At 44.8% G+C, this 21,541-nt stretch overlaps 2 protein-coding genes across 2 annotated transcripts; both read left to right on the top strand.

The window, feature by feature from the left end:
* The first annotated feature begins 5,894 nt into the window (after nucleotides 1–5,894).
* fhdc2 (FH2 domain containing 2) lies at nucleotides 5,895–15,326 on the top strand. The gene is made up of 12 exons (XM_085790091.1): nucleotides 5,895–6,154; nucleotides 7,279–7,893; nucleotides 7,988–8,049; nucleotides 9,707–9,809; nucleotides 10,083–10,168; nucleotides 10,436–10,536; nucleotides 10,824–10,894; nucleotides 11,115–11,222; nucleotides 11,580–11,650; nucleotides 12,179–12,296; nucleotides 12,452–12,616; nucleotides 12,712–15,326. The coding sequence occupies exons 2-12, from the start codon at nucleotides 7,417–7,419 to the stop codon at nucleotides 14,584–14,586; spliced, it is 3,237 nt and encodes a 1,078-aa protein (XP_085646217.1). The 5' UTR covers nucleotides 5,895–6,154; nucleotides 7,279–7,416; the 3' UTR covers nucleotides 14,587–15,326.
* Nucleotides 15,327–17,070: 1,744 nt separating this feature from the next.
* On the top strand, nucleotides 17,071–20,786 carry rhogd (ras homolog gene family, member Gd). Its single transcript, XM_085790090.1, has 2 exons — nucleotides 17,071–17,119; nucleotides 17,755–20,786. Exon 2 carries the CDS (start codon nucleotides 17,784–17,786, stop codon nucleotides 18,357–18,359), a length of 576 nt encoding a protein of 191 aa, XP_085646216.1. The 5' UTR covers nucleotides 17,071–17,119; nucleotides 17,755–17,783; the 3' UTR covers nucleotides 18,360–20,786.
* Nucleotides 20,787–21,541: the final 755 nt, after the last annotated feature.

The raw sequence follows: 21,541 nt of genomic DNA, 5'->3' as shown, positions 1-21,541 counted from the left end.
AAAATCTTAAGCACTCTCACGTTTACCAAAACAATGAAAGTACAGGGTGTGCAAACAGGTTCAGACTATGGTGTCATGTAGAAAAAAAAGTAAAATAAATAATGTGTGGATGTATGATTACATATAATGTGACTTATAAAAACACTTAACACGTATTCACAGAACAGTACATTTCCATTTGCATTGATCTTTTCCACCCATCACTCACTGATGTTTAGGCCTCCCTCCAGCCTCTTGGTAAGTACTTTAGATCCCCTTTAACAGGTTGAGTGGCTAATGAAGGCTCAAAGAGAGTGATGGGAGGTAAAAGTGGATAATAATACAAATTGGTGGTGATTGCACAGCTTTAAAGTGGAATATCTGTGTGAGTAAACAGAGGCCTGGTTCTTTTCAATGAGCTCAGCCAGAGTGCTCCCTCTTTCTCACAGCACAGCCTAGCAACAGCCTGCCCTTCCATTTTACTGGGTTTTGACCAAATAACTCAGCTGGCCATCGCAACTCTACATTGGTCACTCATCCTTTTGTTCCCGCTCTTTTCTCCCTCTGCCAAACATGCCAGATCTCCATGTGTCAGAGTGAGAGAGGAAGGAAGGGAGAGAGGATTTGCACGTGATTTCCAGAGAGTAGAATAAACCCCATGCTGCCCTCCCATTTAGCTGACCCACATTAAGTCATTTCTCTCTTATTTTGTCCCTCTTCATTATTGGCTTTGAGATCATCTTGACTTTCGGAAAGTGACGTTAACAATGGCTGTTTTTGTCACATTTAAGATCACCAGATGAGACCAGTGGGTCCTCGTGTCAGACACAACTTCATGCAGTTAGCTGTGCTTAAAGAAATCATTCATGCATTCTTGTTTGTGAGTTTAGCTTAGCATAAAGATGGGAAAACAGGAAGGAACTGCTAGCCTAGCTCTGTCTATCAGTACCTTTAAGACTCTTTCATTAACAATTTAGATCTTGTTAATTTAATATGCAAAACTAAATTGTAAAATAATAGTGTGTAGTTTTACCGGGGTTTATGCACTTGTCAGTTTTTTTTAGCATGTTTACAGTTTATGCACAAAGTTAAGAGAATTGATTGACAAAGACAGACATAGTGGTTGATTTTCTCAACTGATTCTCCAGGAAAAAGCAAATAAACTTCCCAAGATGTCAAACCATGTCTTAAAACTACATTTTACATGCCACTCATTAATGCCTTCCTCCACTATGACGTGTGCCCCACATGTCCAGTCACTACCACAACAGCTCCCACAACACAAGAAACTGGGCTTTGGGCTCTGGGTTTCTGGGGGCCCGAGGGTGCCTTGTTTTACCAACAGCTCCAGTGCTGCAGCAAAGGACAGGCTGCATTATTATGCAACAGTTTAGCGTGGATGAATAGGTTTCAGCGCAGGCCCAGTGAATACCAGTGAAAATGATGGGAAGAGAGTAGCAGCCAGGTTAATCCCAGGGGGAGTCCCCTTGGGGCCTGGCCCTCATAACTCCTCCGTGTTTTCCTTTCAGCCTTAAATGCATTGGCTAAATGTCTATCACAGCCAAAGAAGGAGCAGAAAGGAGAGGGCTGGGTTCTGGGGGTCCAGCAGCTGAGCAGGCTGGTTAATCCCCGCAGCTCCAACACAAGGGCCAGCCAAAACTGTTGGGGTGTCATTCCCCCCCTATTTTCCTACTTTGTTAACCTCTTTACTGCTAATTTTCACATCAATTCTCCTCTCTTCTCCTCTCTTCTCCTCTCCTCTCCTCTCCTCTCCTCTCCTCTCCTCTCCTCTCCTCTCCTCTCCTCTCCTCTCCTCTCCTCTCCTCTCCTCTCAGCATGGCTGCCCCCAGGCTCTGTCTCTCTGTGGGTGACATCACTGGTTGGCACAAAGAAGCAGGGGGAGAATAATTAGGTTTAGATGTCTGAAGTAACTGTGTGTGTGTGTGTGTGTGTGAGTGTGTGTATGTGTGTGTGTGTGTGTGTGTGTGTGTGTGTGTGTGTGTGTATGTGTGTGTGTGTGTGTGTGTGTGTGTGTGTGTGTGTGTGTCATGATGTAGAAGAGAATTTGCAAGGCTATACTCCTCATGAAGCACGTAGATGTTACAATCATTATTACTCAAATGGAAAACCGGGGAAATAATGCAATTAATCTGAATGTTTTAATGCCAGGTTTTATCCAAAGTTAGTCAATTAAATAATGCAGTTAATATTTAATTAGGAAAATTCAGTTATCAAGCAACAAAATGCTATTAATTTGGTCCACATTAACCTAGAGTTTAAACTTAAAACCTAATACAGCCAAAGAGAGAATAAAGAACATGTGGTTGGGTTTGGAGTTGACTGTGATGGTGGGGGAGGAAGAGCAGGAGGCCCTGGTTTAATAACACACTATAGACTCCATACATGACCACCCCAGCAAAGCCCATCCGTTCACTACTCTTCGTGCTATATACACAGCCTACTTAGGGACGAGCCTTTGTTTGTACGATGCGCCTTGTCAACCTCTATTTAGTGGCTTCTTTACAACAGGCCCAACCCTTTGAATATTAACTGTGTGATCACTCTTGCCACACAAGCAGCCACTCAGGACCCCCTATGAGCACAGCCCAGCTCCCCGTCGGGCTTTGTGCCCAACCACAGCTTGGTATAGAGACTCTTGTGGTCTCTCATCAGCCAGTTAGGGAAAATTTTAGTTTCCATTGCTTCGCTGACATCATTTATGAAGCCCTTGATTCATTTCACATATGAGTAGAGTTAAAACGGAGGATCAAATATTAGAGGAGTCTTACATTTCACAAAAAGAGACAAAGAGATGCAAAGAAAGCCGGGGAAGAAAGCGACTGATTTGTCAATGTCGCTGTATGTCACTGTGTCATTGTGAGCCTCTAGTGGAGTGCGACTGTAGTTCTGACTAGTGTAATGACCGTAGCATCTGGAGCAGGAAGGTGACTGAGGGTGGGAGAGTCTGGGCCGGTGTTTTTGCAGGCCAATAATCCCCTTTATTGAGTCTCAGGAAATCCTAATTGGAGTCGGAAGTGGCTCTAGTGGCCAGATGTGCAAAGACAAACAGAGTCGACCCAACCCCCAGGGACAACTGACCACAAGCACCTCAGCCTCCATTCCTCCCTGCTGAGTTTGATTTAAACACACACTGTGCACAAAGAGATGACCACAAGCAACCTCCACTATAGCATCCCCTACACCCAGCCTGGGGAATTTAACTTTATCATGACTGAACAGACACACACGTGTGCACACATGCATCCGATGCAAAAAATGTTGTGACAGTAGACAGCTTGGTAAACACAACAAGGCGTCTGCTGTGTACTTAGGAAAACAAAGTGAGATATGGGGCACGCTGCAGCCTCTTGTCTGCTCTCTCAATCGATTAAGCTCAGTGAACCTGTTGCTGGTGTTGCTGCAAAAACACATAATGGAAATTCTTAAACAATCAATGTAGAAGAAGCTGAAAAAAAACCCTAGTCTGACAGAGATACGAAAATCCTGAAAAAGTAAAAGCTTCCACACTTGGATAAGAGTGTGTTTTTCTTTCACCACAAGTTTGACTCACAACCCTCTGATCTTTCTGTCTCAATGTTTGTATCATCGTTCACTGGCCTGTCTGTGAACCCCTCGAGTCACAGTGCTCAGCAGCAGTGTGCGCAAACCTTTTTTTTTTGTGCCTTTTTAGTTTTACTATCACGCATAACTTATCTTTGTATGTCTGTGAGTGGATATACTCTCATGCGTGGGCTAGGCATGTAGTATGAGTAAGTCTGCACTTATGTGTTTGTCTGTAAGAGATTTTTTGGAAAAAATAGGGCAAGACGCTGAGAGTGTGTCTGTGTTGTCTGTCTCTTGCTGTCTCTCCTTATCAGGCCGGCGGTCTGACCAAAGCCAGAGATCCTTGTCAGACTGTTCTGGATAACTGCACGTGATCTGAGCGCAGCTGGAAAACCAAGAGCGATCTGAGGAAGCTGGGTTTGATTAGGAATACCTCCCCAGACCTACTGTCCCAGTCTGGGATCAGACCCAGGTGTGTGTGCTTGTCTATACATGTGTTCAATACCCCCGCAGAGTCACAGTCACACTGACCCATTTACTCCACCATGGAAATGGCCAAGACCCAGGAGGCAGACCAGTCTCACCAGAGGCAGAATTACACTAAGCTCACATGTGGTTATATCAATAGTTTCACATGGAATAGTTTTACAGCCACTTTTCCACGCTATATAAATGGGGCATCTGGGTAAAAAATCTATTGTATTGATTTCTTTATATCCGGATTCATTTCTGGAGTGTGAAAAGCCAATTGCAACAGAGGTGACCGTATAGAATTTGATCACCATAGCAAAAGCACTGTGTAAAGCAAATAACCATTTTTGTGCGTTCTTGTCTGTATGTGTGTGTGTATGTGTGTGTGAGCACCAATGATTATGTGTGTGTAAGTTAGGGGAGGAGGGAGCTAATAGCCTTCACCTTTACGTAACCCTTCTGGGACTTCAAAGCAAGATTAAGAAGGAGCGATGGCAAAGGGCTAGAACACTTGCTGCATGGCTGCAACCACCACACCAAACTGAAAACCATAAGCCTCTAAAGGGTTGTAGACATTGTAGGGTGGTGTGTGTGTGTGTGTGTGTGTGGGGGGGGTCTCATGTGTTAATTCTTATTTTCCTATTTGCATTTTTATCATGAGGTCATGATAAGGTAATGTCACTCTTAAAATGCACCGTATTTTCAGAAAAAAATACAGATTTTTCACCAACCTATATCTGATCACAGCACAGTCCTGCTTGGATGCATGGATCCTTTCTCACACTCACACATTTTGACGCACACATCTTACACATGAACACTCTCATGCACATTCATTCAGTGAAGAATGGGCCGAGTGAAGCATAGGCTCTGAAGCCCAATGTTATGCAAAAGGGGTGACCGGCTGGGAGTGGGCCTGTAAACACATCACAGACTGTTTTGTCTCCTTGCAATTTAACAATCTTGGTGAAATAAGTGAGGGATGCCAAGTTAAGTCCTCACTATCCATTAATCACTGTCCATGTTGCATGAATGCTGGCATAATATGTTGTGGAGGGTTGTTCAGGCCCTTTATGGACTATAAAGCTGCCATCTCTCAACAGTGGCATTTCCTTGTATTCTTAGAACTGCACTGTACTCAGAGAAGTGACTGACTGAATAGAAAGTGAAGTTTCCTGAGAGAGGTTTATTCTGGCACGGGCACACTATAACATGCCCTGCTGCACAGGCACAACAATAGCCAGATCTTTTGGGTTGTAACCCCCTAATTACTGCAGTCCCAGAAGTGATGATGACTGCCTGTCAGCGTGGCCTGTGAAAGCGGCTACCTGAGCCGGACTCTGGAGCACCAGGTGACATGGGCCAGGGGCGCTCCAGCACCTTGGATGAAAGGTTGGTGTTATGGGTCTACATCCCAGCACCTGGGTCATTTCAGCACCCAAGAGGGACTTCTAGCCTCTTGGCTTTCACCTGTGCCCCATTCTTGGTTGAGGGAGGAGATGTGGACATCATTTCCCATGTATGATAACCATCTGCTCCCTCTCTCAGGTTCACAATAGCATCCTCTTCTTAGGCTGATCAAGGCCGTCTGCACCAATTACCGATCAGAGTCCTGCCCACTATGATGATTAGCCTGAAATAGAGACTTATCAAGTTGTCAATACAACTCCTGACTGCAAGATTTCCCGTACAATCTTATCTGGACTTGACAAACATTATTGAAAACAAGAAAGAAAAAAAAACCTGTGTGAATTTAAGGGCATTCATTTCCATAAGAGATTAAAGAAGTAAAAAAAAAAAAGTGAAATGAAGATCGGATGCACTCCCACCTGAAAAACCCTAAATCCGCCCATGGGAAACTGGGAGTACACAATAAAGGCATATCTGCCTGCGGGAGCGCGCCTGCGCGTTCCCGCGGAGCTGTGTGGAAGTTTCCCTGCAAGTTGAGAAAGACAAGAGGACTGCTGCGAGCGGAGCGGCACAGGACACCAGGACGACAAGAAATACAGGAGGAAAATAGATTTTTTTTAAAGTGACCGGAGCGATTGTTTTAATTCAAGTTTCCACTGCAATCAAAGCGGGAGCTCGTGTTTCTGTTCGTGGAGTTACCTCACGGGAGCAGATCAGGGATCAGCGCCAGGTAAGTGAAGTAACTTGATTGAGCTGTGCTTAATTAACCAATACAGGACTGTTTTGGTGATTTGTAATTTAATTTTTTTTTAATTTTTTATGTCAAGTCAACCTCCAACATGCACTGGGTCAGGAGAACCCCGGTTTTGTCTTTAACAAAATATCAACATGGAAAAATTGTTATAAAGTTCCTTGAACCTCGTGAAAAAATGTTAATGTGGCGCTATGAGCTTGGTTACTCACTTCTCTCCTTATTTTCCGTCCTCCTCCACGAACTCGTGAACTGTAGACTTGATAAATGAGTTTTCTCTGCCAAAGTTACACATCTCATGAAATGATGGAGGCTGAGATCAGCGCGCTCCTGCGGCGCTCGGTGGAACAGCTCAGCAGTGAAGCGCATCCCCGCACAGTTTCCCAAAAGTTGTGATTCATGTTAGGAGCGCGAGAGAGTGGGAGAAGATGTGTTTTTGGTTAAATTTAAAGCCATGTCATGATTAAAGACTCTGAACCAGACACCTGAAACCTCTGAGTCACTCCTAATTGCATTACTAATCCTACTTAAAACTTGCTGGTGCAAGTGTGTGCAACCAGCTTTCAGATGTTAATCTCCCATAACGTGGAAAGAATATCATAAAGTCATGATTTCTGAGGCAGACCCTTTACTTGGCAGCTTTGTGGTTAACTGTGCATCATATCGTTACCTGAGTGGTGTCTCCATATATTCTAATTAGAAGGGAGAGGGCACATGCTGGAGATGTGTGTGCATGCAGTGAGGTGAAACTGAACAGGATGGGACAAGCTGTTCAAACAGCCTGCAGAGAGAGACAGAGGAGGGGAGGGGGGGCATCTTGCCCAGCTAGTACTTTCCCAAAAACGCCTTGAACTTCCACTGAAAGTTGAAGCAGAGGTTACATTTTTAGCTCCAACTACTTGTTAGATAATTCATTGCACAAGGGCCGTGCTAATGAAAGGACAAGTCAGGCCAGGTGTGGGCTCAGGTGAGGTCATCGGCCTCAGTTTAAACTGCCCGAGTTACTTCAGTGTGGTAAAGCTGCAGGAGAGCAGTGATTTCCTGTCTCTCCGTCTCCGTTGTAGTCTGAGATCAGCTGTTTGATTTGTTGTCTTGTTTCCTAGACTGGGGTTACCGAAGGACCTTTGAACTAGAGCTGTCTGGGACCTGGAAAAGACATCAAGTGACTGGACAGACACTGGGCCCACCCCACTATTGCCCCACAACCCCCTTCACCCCTCTCTAGCACCCAGGCTGCCTATATGCTCATCAATCTGACGGTGGCCATCAAGGAACCTCGTGCCTTTCATGGAACAGGGCCTGCCCACCCCACCGCTGCCCCTGAAGCTGTGGAAGTGACGGCCATGGATTCGTGTCCTGTGCCGGCCGCCCCTCCACCGCCTCCCCTGGCACCTCCACCGCCTCCACCTCCACCTCCACCTCCCCCGCCTCCACCTGCGTCCTCCTCTTCCTCCTCCTCGCCTTTTAGCAGGGCAGATAGCGCCCGTCGAAGCCGGCTGAGGAAGCTGAACTGGGAGCGTATCCCTAAAGAGAAGGTGGAGGGGAGGAAGAGCGTGTGGAGTGGGGCGGCCCAGGGCGAGGACGAGTTCCCCATTGACCTCCATTCTCTGGATGAGCTGTTTGGTCAGAAGGACAATAAGCCTCAGGACAGAACCGGCACTCTGAGACGCCGGTCCACTCTGCTTCGCAGCAGATCTCCACAGGACAACTCAGAAGAGGTCAGATCATGTGAATGGCACAAACTTTTTCAGTAATGTATAAAGATGGTGAGACTTCTTGCTTATCAGTAGCCTATACTTTGCCTCTCCACAGATCTCCCTGCTGGACTCCAAACGCAGTATGAACATTGGGATATTTCTCCGCCAGTTCAAGATGTAAGAATCCTCATTCCTTACTAAAGCTGACTAGACGATGAATCAGTTGGTTAAGCAACAGAAAAACTACAGTTCCAGTTTCTCCAATATGAAGATGTGTTGTGGGGTTTTTTTTATGTAACAGTGTAATTTAAATACCTGTGGATTTTGGTCTGTTGACGAGAGATTGGACATGGACACTTGACCAGGTTCAGCTTGAAGCCTTTTTGCAGCCTGCATTTAGCCTACTGGAGGTCACCATCTGGCAAAAGTGAGAGTAGCTTTTAAGTGCAGGAAACAGAAGTGTGTGCAACTGTGCCCAGGGGAGCAGCACTTCACTTGAGATTAAACTGGAGGGTGTGGCCGTATATTACACACGGATGGGGTGTGAAATCTCATCAGGAGCGATTGAGTCTGGAGTATATTGCAGGGGACAGGTGCAAGGGAGGGCACCCTGAGCAGCTGGACTGGGGAACGGGGGTGTTGGTAAGGAAGGTTGGTGGTGGGTAGCCTAAGTGGCCGGGTATAGCCTTAGGAGTCAGAGTTGACACCTGCTTGACACCACCGCCTTAAAAAGTGTCTAATGTTAAAAGCCCCCCAAGCTCCAAAGAGAGACCCCACTGGTGGCCTGTCATAATCAAGCCTCTTTAGCATGTTTTTCTTGCTCAAACGAAGCAGCTGAGGGTTGTTTTATAATCATTAAGTGGTACAAAAAAAAAACAGATAAACAAAGGGGAGGAAAAACCTGCTGAGTTGACATATTGTCATGCCTCCAAGTGTGCACACCTCAATTGAAGAGCACTTTTTTTTCTAAACATGATTTGTCAAGACTTGTAGGGAAAGCCATTATGTAAAAGGAGGCTCTTACTCTGTACACAACATTTGTCTTGTTGTGAGCTTACTGGCCCTCTGTTCTGAGCTCAGACGGAGCTACTGTTCAAATGTGGGTGCAGTTTAGCCATAATATGGTTTTATATTGTCATGAGTGTCTGAGCAGCCATTTCAATGTCCTTTTTTATCATGTGATGGCTCTATTTATAGGCTATTTCACTAAGCAGTGTCTTTCAATGGAAGAGGTTGGAACAAACAACAAAGTCTTTAACCACTTGATTTAAACTCAGTCTACCGCAGAAATGTTTACAGGTTGATCCTGAACTGTTGTTGTTCAATAGATGTGAATATGAAAGTTGAGGAGGATTTGTAAAGGCACTGTGTCATGCACATAATGGAGTATGAGTGTGCATGATAGGCTGTAAGATGAGAGGGAAGGGAGAGGATAATGGAAAACTGCTGGAATAGAGGACAGATGTGTCACTCGGAGGAATTAAGCCAGAGGTCAAACAGTCACTCGGCTCAGTTTCTGTTTCTTTCACCTTGACATCCCAAGACCTTTTTAGACGTCTTCTTTGCATGTCTGCCTTTTATTTGTCTAGTGGATATGCCACTTTGCGTCGCCAATGTGGCGTCAACCAACTCTCCTTCCCCGACATTTTGACTGATAAGAAAAGGATTTGTCTGAATATTGTGTGAACAGGGCAAGGCAAAGGGCTGATACTGCTCCCAACATGGATTTTCTTGAAGGGTGTCATGCCTTTCCTCAGACTAGAAAACCCCTTCCCATGTTAACCATGATGTCATGCTAAAAATGTTTTCTTTTTCTATTGTCGTTTTTCCACAGGCCTGCTAAAGAGATAGTTGAGGATATCAGGCAGGGTGCTGGGGACCGTTACGGAGCGGAGAAGCTCACAGAGCTCTGCAAATTGCTGCCTGACAATGAGGAGGTATAGTGCCTTTTTTGACATACAAATGCAACAGTGACAACCCCTGCCCTCCCCCTCCCTCCTCCCTTACTCATCTGGCTCTGGTTAGGATGATCAAAAGTTTGCCATTACACTTTGTCGTATGATGTGGTCTGTTTCCAGCACTGAAAGATATTAGAATTGACTGTTAACAGCATGTTGGTTTTAGTGTCCCAGTTTTTTTTCTTTCTTTTTTTTTTTTTTTTTAAATTGAAGCTGCCGTCCAGATTTTACTCAGCATCTGTTCTCTCTCAGGAGTCCCGCCTGAGGAGGTTCGGTGGGGAGCGGAGCTGGCTTGGGGAGCCCGATCTTTTCATGCTGCTGCTGGTGGAAGTCCCCAGGTACACCCCCACCTTAGCCCTAGATTGGATAAAATTACCCAAAATATTCACAGGACCAGTCCATCTGTGTCTTTGTTGTTGTTGTTTTTTTCGCTTTAAAGCTCCACTTTTTCTGCTGTTTATTTTTCCTCGTCCTTCTCACGTGCTTCACTTTGTGATGACATGTGCTTGTTTAACTGATGATTGATTAGGAGTGTCTTTCTTGTCTCCGTCATCAGTCACCCCTGTCCATTCATGCACCCGTCCTTCTCTTTCCTCTTCCATTAGTTTTCGGCTTCGTCTGGATGCCATGATCCTTCAGCAAGAGTTCGACCCTGCTGTGACCTCTCTGTGTGTGGCAGCCAGATGCCTGAGGGAGGCAGCCAGAGGTAAAGTAACAGCAGGGAGTTGTGTACACCATCGCTATAAAGATCAAGCTCTTTTAAATGCTCCCATTTAGAGACATTTGGATCCAGAATGCAGCACAGTCGAATTCAGAATAAATTACTGAGTTGAAGTTTGAATTTTTTGTATAAGATTAATTTCATTAGTCGGATCAAATGTCTCTTGTGCTCTTTAATTCAAGGCTGCTAAGTCATTTTAAAACCTTGATGTAATTTGCAGACACATTCATATTTATAATGCACAGTACTGAATTTGTCTTTCACCCTTGTAGAGCTACTGAGTTGTCCTGAGTTACACTCCATCCTTCGTTTGGTGCTGAAAGCTGGGAACTATATGAACGCTGTGAGTGCCTCTTTATTTTATTTGTTCTTTTCTTTAGCCCGACAAAGCAGAGCCAGCCCCTTTTTTTTTATCTGTGTACAATGCGCCAGTCACTAGGGGTCTGGGTGTGTTTTTCAGGGGCGTCACTCTGACTGTGCACCTGGGTTTTGTATCGTTGTTTGTTTGAAGTTGTCACATGTTGTGTGTCTGTGTTAGTCTAACCTTGTACGTGGCTCCTCAGGGTGGATATGCAGGGAATGCCGCGGGTTTCCGAATTTCGTCGCTTCTCAAACTGGCCGACACCAAAGCCAACAAGCCGGGCATGAATCTGCTGCATTTTGTTGCTATGGTAAGAGCTTAAATTTAGACTAAATGTAGACTGAGTAAACAGAATAGTCACATAATGCTAAAGAAAGTGTGAAGGAAAACCAATATGAGCACTACTGTTGCTTATGAAGAAGATTTGTATTCATTATAAGTCCATGTTGAGAGCTATACATTAAAAGTATATGATATTGCTACCTTTTGGGGGAAATTATAACAGTCTTTGCAATAGACAAACATCTCTGACCACAAATAACAGTAGCTGCCCCAGACTCCGAGTCCAGACTGCTCCACAGAGCATATGATTTAGTCAGCATTAGCAAATGACGTGTTGCTTCTTTTAAAACAATAGCTGGATAATCAGTTGTGTTTGTCTCCACAGGAAGCTGTGAAAAAGGACCAGAGTTTACTGTCATTTCCCGGCCAACTAGGCCATGTTGGCTCCGCCTCCAGGTCAGTCTCTTCCCAAAGCTCAATCCCATCAGATGTACAGTGACTGAATCAGAGGGAATAAACTAGCCCTGTTCAATAACGTCAACAACAAACTGCTGCTAAAACAGTCGTAATGTAGATCTATTGCAGTCTTGCATGAGACCGAGGCACCCAGCTGTAAGCAGCAGCTTGCTGTCTGCGTGAAAGTGGGTCATGTCATTATTGATACTCAAAGCCAATATTTGAGCTCTGTTGGAGAGTTTTGCACTTGCAATTCGGATACTTCTTTCTTTGCTTTAGTTATCTGCAAGGTGCTAAGGGATGGCTATCCATATTCTGCTTCTTTAAAACAATATCTTGTATGTTATCCCATTTTCTCTTAGTTGATATAAAGTGATAGAACTTAAGTTCAAATCAGTTGAAAAAACTGAGTTACTGCATACTTTTTGATTGGATTTCCAGTTTTTGGTCGCAAGATCTTTCTCAAGACATGTGAGACTGATATCTCTGCACATTACGTGACTGAATTATACTTTTTCTTCCCTGCAGGTTGTGTGAAGAGTCTGTGCTGGAGGATTTATCCAAGCTGAAAAGCAGAGTGGTTGCCCTCCAGGCAAACACCCAGACTGAGGCAGAGATTGAGCAGCACACGCAGCGTTTCCTGGAGGTATATAAGATATTCCCTTTTAAATGTACTCCATCTTCAGCTCCAAATTTGCCACATCAGAATTCAAAATTTAGCATTATGGAAGGTAATAAATTAGACCATGTATACTGCATGTTGAAAGATGTTTTTGGTAAAGTATTTATTTCTGTGTGTAGATGGCTGAGGAGCGTCTGAAGGAGCTAGAGGATGAGGTGGAGGGAATGAAGATGTCGAGTCAGGCTCTGGTGGAGTTCTTCTGTGAGGACGACAGCACTTTCAAACTTGAGGAGGCATGCAGGGTCTTCCACTTGTTTTGCCACCGCTTCCAGAAAGCTGTCCAGGTAATATCCAGAAATCAATAATAAAGTTTTTTCTTGATCAAAAAGAAAGATGGAAAGTTAAGGCAAATTTTTAACAAATTATCCTTTTTCTGCAGGAGAATGCAGAGCGTGAGCTGAAGGAGCAGAAACGTCTGGAGCGCCAGCGGGAGATGGGGGAGAAACGTCGCTCTCTGGCTATTTGCACCGGGCTGGACCTGGGCCTGAGTCTTGCTAAAGAGCCTCACAGTCAGGAGAACCAAGATGAGCTGGAAAAACTCCTAGAGAAGAACCTGAGCTACACTTGGAGCCGTCGTAGCCTGAGAAGCTATGACTCCCGCAGACACTCCCAGCACCTTCCTAACTCATCCATGTTGAAGAGCTTCCCTGAGCTGGGCAGCAGCCCAACATCAACCAGTTATCACTCAAACAGCTCTTCTGACCTTGAGAACACCACTGTGCTCTGCAGCTCTCCAGAGACTGATGGCACATGTTCTCCCACTGACCAGGACCCTTTGCTGGGCAGAGGGAGCAGGGTTCAGCCCGGCCAGAAAGCCAGGCAGAGTGTGGAGACTGTTCACGACTCACATGTTGCTACATTGAGTAATTCTCAGCATGGATGTAGCTTCACAGTCAAACAACAAGGCCCTGAGAGCATTTCCTATATGCTGCAAAGCCAACCTAAGGAAAGTGGACTTGAAAAAGAAGTTGAAATTCCACATGAACACGTGACTTCAATGAACACGGAATCTACACCCAGTTCCTGTACTAACTCTGCTGCTATGAACAATGATACACCTGCCATATGTGTTAAAACCCAGACTTCTATTCCCAGACATAGGTTTGGTCTGCCGGTAACAGACAATAATCGCCATCCTCAGAGTAAATCCAACACCTGTTCTGTCAGTGAGCCTGTGCCTCAGTCCATTCGTGCAAATGGAATACTTTCCCATACTGACAGCCAATCACAATCCTCCGTTAAAGCTCTAAATAAGGCTCAGTCACAGAGGACAGAGACATGTGCGGTGCCTGATGCCGCTCTATCAAAGCAGATGGATACAGAGGTGGTGTCCACACCTGTGGATGAGAACTGGATACCCTCCAGTCTACCAGAGTTCAGCCAACCACAGCCAGAGGAGTACTCTGACTTACCAAGCCCTGAGAAAGAAATTGCGAGGTCATACTCCCGTGTGGGTGAAACCCTGGAGTGCCACACTTTAGTCAAAGGCCTCCGATCGTATGACATCCTGTCACCCCCAACCTCTCCACTCCCACGACCTGCGCCGAGCCTCTGCTCCAAGTGGAGGAAAGAGAGGGAGATTGACCTTCGGGAGGGGACAACTGCAGGGTGTCCTTCATCAAAGGAGGAGAGTCAACACATGAAGATCCCTGTGCGCAGTGGAATAGGATCCAAAAGGGGACTTGTATCACGTGCAAGACCCTCCAGCAACACAGGCATTCCCAGGGTCCGCTCCAAAACAGAGCCTTCAAACGGAGGCCCAGCTCCCACAAACCCATCCACTCCCAGTCGGCTGTCTGCTCCTCGCAGCATGTCGGTGCGCTCATCTCCCATCACTCGGCCTACCACCATTCAGGCAGAGATGAAACGTAGTAATAGCACCCGGGAGAGAACTGTGAGTGAGTCACAGACTCCAGGAAAGCTCAACCTGAGCCACAGGGCCTCAGACAGATCTGTCACAGAGAAGACCTCAGGCAGCACCCAACCAGCCTTTGTCAGAGGGACTCCAGTCCGTGTGTCAAAACGACTCGCCCCAAACTCTGAAACTCAGGCTTCTTCCCAGCCTCGCACTGCCCACAGCCCATCCTCCGCCACAGCCAAGACGATACGGACGGCTGTCATATCTGCAGCTCGGGGCAAAACTGCCAAGACGACTAGCACAAGCTCCTCGCCCGCTGGCTCTAAAATCCCTACAACATCACGGATACCTGGTCCCAAAATGCCTCGAGCCACAGCTCAGCCACTGTGGAAGTGATGGAGGTGAATAAGCAGCAGTACTGTCCAGTTTATTTAATCATTTCATACCATGTATGTGTGAGTCAGCATCAGGTCTCAATCGGCTCTCCTTCAACAGAATCATCTAAATTAAACTTTTATGAAATTTGTATGTAGTTCTGATTGTATAGGATCTACATATGTGACACTGAGCTGCATTGGGAGCATCTGTGATACTTTATCTGACCAATAGAAAAGTAGAATAGGCTCTTTAAATCCTACCTCTTTTTTTTTTTTTTTTTTACATCGGTCCTTTGCAGGCAATGGGACAAAAAAGACCCATGTTTATATGTAGAATAATTTAACATGTTTCATCTTAGTAAAAAAAACATTCAATCAAGTGAGCACTGTGGCTTTGTAAGAAACTGGGGTTTCAATCACTCTGGCATTAAAACAAGTTTTTCTTTTCTTTTTCTAGGAAATTGTCCAAATTTATTTGAAAACTGTGACGCTTCAGCGATCATTGCGTTCACACACTGGACTGTGTTACAGTGTGACCTTAACTCGGTACACTATTGAACTGTTCATCCTCTTGTTGAGTGGCCTCATCATTTTGATGCACTTTACAAACTGAAAAAGAGGCCGTGCAGAGATGATTACTGTAATTTCTGTTTTATATTAAAAAAAAAATCTATAACTTTATTGAATAGCATTGGTTGTTATTCACTGCATTGTGTGGATTTGTAAATAAGAGAAGATGAATAAAGATGGTGTTCTGAATACAGGTGTTGTCCAGCTAATAAAAAAGGTCCATCAGTTTAATTAAAAAGTTTTGAGTGTGTGTTAGAGACATATTCTCGAACAAGTTCCTCAGCTTAGTATTCAGGGAAGCACTTGCTGTGAGAGCTGTGACTTTCAAGGTCCCCACTCCTCTTCATCAACTGCTGCACTTGCATCTTGCTGTCCTCTGTCTTCTTGTCACCCTCATTTTTCTCTCTCCCTCCTCATCTGAAGTCCCGCTTGCTGCATCTCTTGACACAGTCACCCCCAATCCTGTCGGTGGCTGTTGTCATGGAAATGCCGCAGACGTCCCGGGGAATCTCCTGGCAAAATAGTGGGGTGCAAGGGTTGGGGTGGAGGGTGACTGTGGGTGTAGGGTCCCAGTGGGAATTCTCTCTTTATAGGCTGCAGTGACGCCAGAACCTCTTGGGAAAGGCAATAAACTGGTGCCTCTTTGTGTTTTTGAGTGTCCGGTTGTCGGTCAGTGCTGGCCTCTTAACCTGGCTCAGTGTATAGAGGTGACATCATCAACGGGTCTCCAGGGGTGCAGGACTGAGAAGTCTAAAGTGATCTTTTTTTTTTCAAAGCTCCCCTCGTGTATTCTGCATTGATCCGAAAGCACTGGCTTGGTGAGAATTATACCACGTCTGAAGGTGAATAAATATGGGCTTTAAGACCAGTGTTGACCACAGAGGAGGAGATTCAAGAAAAAGACAGAATTGCTTTGTCCTGTTTCGATGTGTGGCATGTATGCATACACAGTGACACAGTGTGACATTTAATGACAGGACTGTAGCAAGTTCAAGAGAAAGGGTAAGGCCAAATTAGAGCGTCTGTTGGCGTCAATGCATTCAGACTACTCTGAAATGTTAACGGGCAAAATTCAAGACACGCCTCCCTCATTTGCAGTTACATTGATCAGATTTAGGGTGTTAGATTGGAATCACTAAGTTTCAGGGACACCCTGTATTTGTTACAAGATACAATGAGCAGTGATTATTATTATTATGACCCAGGGGTCATGGAAAATAATGATGTCTTAGCAGGAAATGCTGTCACTTGCAGGGGAGAACATGCCAACCTGCATCCATAACTCTGGAAGTTTAACCACATCTTGTGTAGAGCATGTGGCGTAGTCTATGTGATACTCGGGTATACTCAGTATACCCACTGAAAATTGATATTTCAGTAGCCTATATGCACTACAACAAAACTATCTAGATATACAGGGCTAGACAAGGCTACACTGGTATAGCCTACCTAGAGGCAACCAAACTGAAGACCTCAGGCCTACATCTACTCTAGTTGTGTATTTTCATTTTTTTAAGGCTATATAAACTTTGGCTATTTGATTTGAGTATCATGTAGCCTATCGTAGGCCTACCTTTTATTTCATGTTTATTTGACAGCTGTAAATTTGCAAGTTAAGTTTTTACACACAACAAATTGATGCAAATTTTTTTCAGATTTTCATTTAAATTCTTGTCTTGAATTTCCACTTTATTATTTTGTTATTGCCGTTCTCTTTCCTGTCACATAGGGTACACAGCATAGACTGTGAAAGGTAGCCTATATGGTCACATCACATCCTAGTTTCATTAGGAAAATCAGAACAAAAAGCACAACAGCATAACAACGCCATCTAGCGCCGGGCGAACGAACAGTCTCAAAATGAAACTACAACTACCGGGTTGCATTGTTTTCCGTGCGTCGGTTTTTACGTAATGGACAGCTCCCCGGATGCGGCTGTGATTGACTATACCAGGCAAAAAGAGATCGAAAGCCAAGTGGCGGTAAGTCACAAAACCTTCAGATTTCACCCTTACTGCAAATTACCGCCCTCGGGACACACTTTAAAACACAATATAATTTTTGGGGTAACTTGTCGGGTGTTATCGGGTCAGGAACAGGCGTTTCTGAGGAGTAGCTTGCAAAAGAAACTTTGAACTTGTTTGCTAACTAGCTAGGCTGTTAGCCACCTAACGCGCTAGTTCCTTAGCTTGGTGCTAGTTAGTAGGGGAACGCCTAGTATCACAAGTGAACAGTGAGAAATAAAACTCACCAGAACTCTGGTGTCTCGTTTCTGTTTTCGCTACCTCTGTTTTGCTAGGGGGCCGGTTTTATACACTTTCCAGACGTTGTTAATCAGTGAACGACGGGGATTTGCCGCTAATGTTAACATAAGTACCGTTACTTACGTCGGTGAGCTAACGTCGGCGGAGGTTAGCTCGTCTGCTAACTGGCTGAAAAGCTGGATTTACTGTACAAACTGCTGCCTCAGAGTCACCAGCCGGTAATTTTACCACTGTCTCTTTAAGTGTAGTGATCACACCACCTATCACTGGGAATGAATCGCTGAGATTCTCCTCTCAGAGCAAGAAGTGTTGTGACTACAAGTTACCCAGGTGTCTTCTTTCTCTGTTGCCAGGTGCTGCAGCCCCAGTGGTCGTAGGCAGGATGCAGACCATAAAGTGTGTGGTGGTGGGCGACGGGGCAGTGGGTAAAACCTGTCTTCTCATCTCTTATACCACCAATGCTTTCCCCGAAGAGTATATCCCCACAGTGTTTGACAACTACAGCGCTCAGATGAGCGTGGATGGCCGCACTGTCAGCCTCAACTTGTGGGACACGGCCGGCCAAGAGGAGTATGACCGCCTGCGTACCCTCTCCTATCCCCAGACCAACGTGTTCATCATCTGCTTTTCCATCGGCAGCCCCTCCTCTTATGCCAACGTCAGGCACAAGTGGCATCCAGAGGTTTCTCACCACTGCCCCAACGTGCCCATCCTGCTCGTGGGCACCAAGAAGGACCTGAGGGGCGATGCAGAAACAGTGAAGAAGCTGAAGGAGCAGAGCCTGGCTCCCACCACCCAGCAGCAGGGCAACGCCCTGGCCAAGCAGATTGGGGCTGTTAAATACATGGAGTGTTCTGCTCTGCTGCAGGATGGCGTCAGGGAGGTGTTTGCCGATGCTGTGAGGGCGGTGTTGTACCCAGTCACAAAAAAGAACCCCAAGAAGTGTGTGCTGTTGTAATAAATGGTTCCCACATTTGGACTGCGTAGAGAGATGATGGAGATCCACAGATGCAAAGGAAGGCTGAGGAACGAAGGTCGTCACCTGGCTGCCTCCATGCCACCTCCAGCAGTTCGGACTTTGTCGTCAGCTCCTCTGTAACTCCTCTCTTCCTGATTCATCTCCTGGAGGATTTCTCTCCGTTGCCATCATCACCAAAGTGACTATGCCAAAATGAGGGCAACAGACAGTATCTCCTCTATTTTTCTTACATTTTAACTTTTTATATTTACACCTTTTTCCAATTTTACATCTGTTCTAGATTTATAGCTTCTCTGCTTTGCCTTATAAAATCCTGATCATGGTTGTCACAAGCCATAATAACATCCAAACCAACCAACAGACCAAGCTACCCTGTTTGACTGGAGAGAAGAGATCTGCCTTTCTTCAGGTGGAGAAATAATGACTACCTCATACTCTCACCTAGGTTGCATCTCATGAGTCTCAAGCAACGTCACCATCAAAATGCTTTGACTTGCCTATTTAGATGTAATAAACAGACAAGTAGAGGGTGAACAAGTTTTAATTTCAAGCAGCTTGATTCCAGACAAGGTGTGATGACTCCCGGACGAATGCCAGTACCCCTTACCCACTATGCACAGATTAGAGGTTAAACTCTGGAGCTGCAGTTCCCCCCTGTGCTCAGTCTGGCATGTTAGAGCTGTTTGGCAGGCTGCCGCTCCAGCCTTTCGCACCGCTCTCACTGCCATGCATGGAAAAGCTAGTAGGACTTTGAAGATAAACCAAATCCATTAAAAGCAGCCGGCCATTTGCCCTCTTCAGTAATGGAGGAGCTGGTGTCATGAGGCTTCTGCCAAATTAACCCACGCTGGTACTGGATTTCTTGGGCTGACATCATCAGAAAGTCAGGTTGTAGTACAGCTCTCCTCTGTCTTCATCTTAACTCTTGATGCTCACACAAGAGTGCCATTTAAAACATGCCTAAGAATAACTTTTTGACAGTGTGGTGTCAAAGAGACTCTATTTTGTCTAATTATGTTGAATTTACTCTGTAAATGATTTTTTTTCTTAAAATGTTTTTAACCTATGAGTGTGGTAATGGCCAAAGTTGAATATATTTTTTGTAATAGCCTATGTTTATTTGATCAGTAAAATTTGTTTTGTAATACACAGATTTGTTCAAACAGAACTCCATAACATTTCCCATCTCAATTCCGTTATTGCCTTGTATTTAAGGTCAGCAGACTATTACCACTGCATAATTGATTCAGTATAGCATATAATACCAGAATATGTTTTAACTGGCTTATGCTAGGCTATATACTTCTTTTCCTATATTTTCGTGGTTTAGATGAATATTGTTTCATCTTGGAAGAAGCAGTGCCATAGCTGCCTTGTTAGCAATGTAACAGCAGTGTACCGACAATATGGAAGGAGCCTTAAATTTGGTCAGGTGCCTTATCTAAACCAAAGACCACAGCAGTGCTCCTCTGTCAAACCCAAAGGTGGACAATTATAGCGCTGCAAGTGCCACGAGACCTTTACAGGTCCGACCAACTCTGGGTTTCATTCTTGTAGTTTTTTCAGAAACGTTCTGCCTTTAGTTCCCTCCAGTAAACACACTCCTCCTCATGCAGCACTCTTTGTAAGACACAGGTGCTAAACTGACATCTTGCACGGCAAGTCTTTGTGCATTTGTGAAACGGAGCGCTGGTGGCCCACAGCTCTTAACAGATTGTGGTTTACATCCCTGCATTGCACGGTGCAGCGACGGCAGAGGCACAAGCACAACTTGCACATACGGTTAGCAAGAGCTGCATTGGTGACATGTGCCTTGTCATATCTGAGGATTTTTATACATTTTATACAAAAAAATTTAAGTAATGGCCGGTTGCTGATGTGTGGTCACAGACAGTTGCCATTAAAATAACAGCAGCCCTCTTACTATAGTTATTTTCATTTACTCACTCGAGTGGGGTTCATAAATCAGCCTAGATTGTGGCATGTGTAAAGTCTAGAATAACCGAAGCGCAGCACAAGCGAGACGTTTTTTTGTGTAACAACAGTAATGCGGTTTGAGATCTGCCTAAAGATGTGTGAAAATTTCCCAGATCGGTGTGTGTGGAGGGTTGAATGTAAGTGCACAATTTGTCAAACTGTCAACTGTGGTGAGCTTGTTTTTTCTGCCATGTCCTGATTTCACTCAGATAATGCTGTTGAAGTGGAACATACACCTGTGGGCTCTGTATGTCTGTGTCCCGGAGCTGTATGCTACCGTGTGCGTGGTACTACGCTTTTACACTGGGAACTTGATTTGTAGAAATCTGTTTGTAATTGTTTTATATATAACAAAAGCATATTTGTATAAATGAACTAACAGTGAGATGATTTTAAATTATGCCAAATAAAGTGGTGGTTAAAACCAGACACTTTCTTTTTTTTTTCGTGACCTGACAAAAGATCTCTAGTGTTACTTATAATCAGCACTTTATTACACAGCTATTTAACACTGGGTGAATAAGATCAAACCGAGGTGTGAGAAGTCGCGCATTTACACTCAGCTACTTGTGTTTTCACTTGTTCTTGTTTGCCGGAAACCACGCTGTATATGTAGCGTACACACTCTAATGTAGTTCATTTTCTTTCACATGGTGCAACTTCAGTTCCCATGTCCGAACACTAGATGGACACAGCCCACCAGCTCAGCTCAATGGTATCCTGAATGAGTGCCATTCTTCAAAGCCTGTGTTTTCTGTTTTTTTCTTGCTGTACATTTGGAGTTAATGGTCTATACCGATCCGGTTTTCAGGGCCATCATTCAGTTTAGCTGACACCCACAAGTTCAATCAGTTGCAGAGACTTTAAAAAAAAGTGTGTGCTGCCTACACTGAAAAATTCCCTTGACCTTTATGGGTGGTGGCTGTGACAAATGACAGATGTGTTGAACTCCACCAAAGGCTCATTACAATGTCACTGCAGCAACATTTAGAGCTCATTTCCTCTGCGGTCTGTCTCCAAAGTGTTTTACAACCAAGACAATGCCGAACGTGTGTTTACAGCCTGTAAAGCCTTTGTTATTGCCTGCGTTGTCGCCTGATGTATTATTTTGGTGAATTTTGCCAAGTACCAATTGTAAGGGGTCTCAGGAAAACAGTGCTCAGAGGCAGTGTGATGGTTAAATA

The sequence above is a fragment of the Trachurus japonicus genome, chromosome 10 (assembly GCF_045865225.1).
Source record: "Trachurus japonicus isolate A0001 chromosome 10, Traja_1.0".
NCBI lineage: Eukaryota > Metazoa > Chordata > Actinopteri > Carangiformes > Carangidae > Trachurus > Trachurus japonicus.
Note: the sequence above shows the minus strand (reverse complement) of the source record. Positions and strands in the feature narration are given on the sequence as shown.